Source organism: Rhinopithecus bieti, unplaced genomic scaffold (assembly GCF_001698545.2).
Source record: "Rhinopithecus bieti isolate Rb0 unplaced genomic scaffold, ASM169854v2 scaffold_6513, whole genome shotgun sequence".
In the NCBI taxonomy this organism is placed as follows: Eukaryota; Metazoa; Chordata; class Mammalia; order Primates; family Cercopithecidae; genus Rhinopithecus; species Rhinopithecus bieti.
Window position 1 is genome coordinate 3,849,659 of NW_016805931.1, and position 3,982 is coordinate 3,853,640.

Below are 3,982 nucleotides of genomic sequence, written 5' to 3' on the forward strand. Positions count from 1 at the left end.
TTTTTTTTTTTTTTTTTTTTTTTGAGACAGTGTCTCGCTCTGTCGCCCAGGCTGGACTGCAGTGGCACAATCTCTGCTCACTGCAGGCTCTGCCTCCTAGGTTCATGCCATTCTCCTGCCTCAGCCTCCTGAGTAGCTGGGACTACAGGCGCCCGCCACCACGCCCGGCTAAATTTTTGTATTTTGTTTTTGGTAGAGACGGGGTTTCACCGTGTTAGCCAGGATGGTCTCAATCTCCTGACCTCGTGATCCACCTGCCTTGGCCTCCCAAAGTGCTGGGATTACAGGCGTGAGCCACAGCGCCCAGCCACTAATTTCTTAAATCGGTAACCATATATACCATAAAATATCTTGCAGATAATTGGCCCTCATCTGTTTCAAACAGAAAATGAGGTCCTAATGATTAAAATCATTTGGCTAAACTTTTGTCCTTGAACACAAGCGCGGCTGGCCTTATAAAGGAGAGATCCTACAGATTATAAATCTTGTGTGGCGGACCATACAGTTCTCAACCTCAATATTACTCCCCAAAATTCCAAGGAGATTAAAACGTTTCTGCATCTGGGGTGCTTGTCCCTATATTTTTATCAAAAAAAAAAATTTATAAATTAGCTGCACATCTTATTTAATTTTATTAAGTGAAATGTCAAGTTAAATATGTGCATATTAATATATTCTAACCTTAGACAAATTTATGAACGTTCATTACCATTAAACTTTTCGTGAATACTCACTGAAAGCAGAGCACCATTTTGTGAATTTCTACTTTTCTTCTTCATTGTTACTATTATTATCATCCCATAAGGAGATTACTTCCTTCATTAATGAACGTTTAATAGATTAGTCATTCTATGTCTAATGCTGGTGTTGGTAATACAAAGGTAAATAATATATAATTTCCAACCTTCAAAAACCTCAGAGCTAATCAAGCTATACAAATTTAGTGACTGATGCACTTAGCACGTTACAGATATTTGGATAAATAATATTTTGGGGAAATTTTTACCTGAGTTCTCATTCAGTAACATTTTGGTTGTAAGGAAGTTACTTAACTTCTTTAAGCCTCTCTTATCTATAAAATTATGATATAAATAGTACCTACTGCATACAGCAGCTATAGGATTAAATGAGATAATCCCTGTAACAGTGTTTAAAAGCTGAAGCTCTTAACTAAACATTATTGATGATAACATTCCATAAATGATAATAAGCATTTCACAGGCCCTGTTGGATCTATGTCTACATCCAGACTGAAAATATACAGTAATAATGTTTTGTTCATAAAATCACAATGGAACATGCAGCCCAGTTGAACACTTCGCCTTCTTATCTCCTTGCCATTTTAAAGCATCAACAGAAAACAATGTAAAATCATCTTAGATGGAAGTTATTTTCTGAAAGCTATGAGAAAACCTGTGATACAAAGGCTTTTGAAAATACATTGGTTTACTTTAAAGGTCTCATTTCATGTTTTAAGCATAAACTGCACCCTTGAGTTTTAAACTATCATCTTAAGCAATTAGATGCTGAAATTTGCAGTCATTTTTAAATGCATTCTTTCATTCAACAAATATTGATTGGATGCATTTTCTGTGCTAGGTGTTGTGCTGTTCTCTAGGAACATACAGATGAAATGACCTGAACTCTGCCCACCATTTAACCGAGTAAGAATACAATTCTCTCTCATTTAGGTTATGGCACTATAGTAGAGAATGGACTCATTAATGAGGGATTGCAGAGGAAGGAATGGTTAGGAAAAAGACAAGCCTCTACCTGCTCCAAAGAAGGATAGGCAGGGGCTTCACAGAAGAGGTGACAGGTAACGAAGATGATTGCACTTGTCTGCACATGTCCCATTTCTTCTATTGTGCTCAGAACATTATCTTTCACTTGAAAATTGTTAACCTAATTGTCAAAAACTATGTGGAGATCTAAGTGATAAAACCACTCAGGCTTGGGCAGGGACAGGATTTTTCTAACTCTTTTTTCTTTCATCACAACAGGTAGTGTATTTTATATTAAAAGCAGAAGCTCACTATATGCTGGTGTTTAATGCATTGGTGAAAATCAGTAATTTTTCTATGTTAGATAATAAGTATGCAATTAACATATTTTTAATTTACAACAGGTTTCTGGATGGCAGATCATTCAATCTTCTTTTTTTTTTTTTTTGAGAGGGAGTCTCGCTCTGTTGCCCAGGCTGGAGTGCAGTGGCACGATCTTGTCTCACTGCAAACTCTGCCTCCCGGGTTCACGCCATTGTCCTGCCTCAGCCTCCCGAGTAGTTGGGATTACAGGCACCTGACACCATGCCTGGCTAATTTTTTGTATTTTTAGTAGAGATGGGGTTTCACCTTGTTAGCCAGGGTGGTCTCGATCTCCTGACCTCGTGATCCACCCGCCTTGGCCTCCCAAAGTGCTGGGATTACAGGCGTGAGCCACCACACCTGACATTCAACCTTCTTTTTCTTGAGTTTTCTACTCTGCTGTCATCTTCCACTCATTTCTGCTTCATTTTGTGATTCATTAACAGAAAAGGAAGTGGAATGGAATAAAATCCCCTTGATACAGTACAATTATACATTAATGGCTGTAATGTGAAGAGCATCACACACGAAGAGAGCCATCTTCCAAAAATAAGTTTATACACTCTCTCCTCTAACTGCATCAGGACTTTACCAGATAGCATTCTTTCAGCTCTGAAAAGGAAATGCCTAAAAGAGCTTCCAAACTCATTTTTTAATAATACTAGGCTACAAGGAATTACATTGCGAATTCATTAAGGGTAACACCAAACCACTAAACAGCACTGTTCGTACAGAAATGTTGAAAAGCTGTGGAAATAATTTAGTGGCCATTTCTGTAGGAATTTCGCTTCTTTTACTCTTAGTGGTTTGTGGAATTGGGTGTGTTTGGCACTGTAAACACCATGTTGCCACACGATTTACCTTACCGAGATTTTTGCAAAGGAGAAGCAGCAGGAGAAAAGTCTGTACTAAAACATTCTTGGGACCCCGCATCATTGGCTTAGGGCATAAAATCTCAGTTGAAACCCAAGACCACAAATCTGCTGTCAAGGGAAATAACATACACAAAAACTATGAAAATGTGGAAGCAGGTCCTCCCAAAGTTAAAGGAAAAACAAATAAGGAACTATATGAAAACACACGGCAGTCCGATTTCGAGGAGGATATCTACGGAAATGAGACATCTTCTGACTATTATAACTTCCAGAAGCCTCGTCCTTCTGAAGTTCCTCAAGATGAAGATATATACATTCTTCCAGATTCATATTAGCTTTTCAAAATGCTGACTTTTGTTATTGGATGACAAATACTCACTGTAATTTTTCAACAGCAAAGACCTGGAATCGAACTAAATGTTTATCAACAGTAGATTGGATAAAGAAAATGTGGTAACACCATAGAATGCCATGCGGCCATAAAAAAGAACAAAGCTAACATGGGAACAGAAAATCAAATACCACATATTCTCACTTAGAAGTGGGAGCTAAATAATAAGAACACATGGACAGAAAGAGAGGAACAACAGACACTGGGGCCTACTTGAGGGAGGACGGTGGAAAGAGGGAGGGGTTCGGGGGAAAAAAACTATCAGGTACTATGCTTAGTATACAGGTGATGAAATAATCTGTACACCAAACCGCCAAGTCACAAGTGTTCCTACATAACAAATCTGCACATGTACCCCTGAACATAAAATAAAAATTAAAATACTGAAAATAATTCACTGTGATTTTTATTGTACTGATGCCATTATTAATCAAGTTCTGATAAGTAGGTAGTCTCTGCTCTATCTCCACCTTTCTGAACCCTCTGTGTATCACTGTGGATTAATTCTAGATATCTTCTCCACCCTCCTTGCCCCAGACTGAATCTGTATTATGTGATATTGAGTCTTCCTTCTAAATGTTACTTGTTATCTCTTTCCTTTATTTCTACCATTATCTTTATCTGGATCA

General features: G+C 38.0%; 1 protein-coding gene across 1 annotated transcript in view; it reads left to right on the forward strand.

Moving 5' to 3' along the window:
* Positions 1 to 3,441, forward strand: part of GAPT (GRB2 binding adaptor protein, transmembrane) — a 4,608-nt gene extending 1,167 nt beyond the window's left edge. Inside the window, exon 2 of the mRNA XM_017874172.1 lies at positions 2,534 to 3,441. Within this exon, the coding sequence (XP_017729661.1) occupies positions 2,824 to 3,297 (474 nt within the window). The 5' untranslated portion in view covers positions 2,534 to 2,823 and the 3' untranslated portion in view covers positions 3,298 to 3,441. The remainder of the gene's footprint in view (positions 1 to 2,533) is intronic.
* Positions 3,442 to 3,982: the final 541 nt, after the last annotated feature.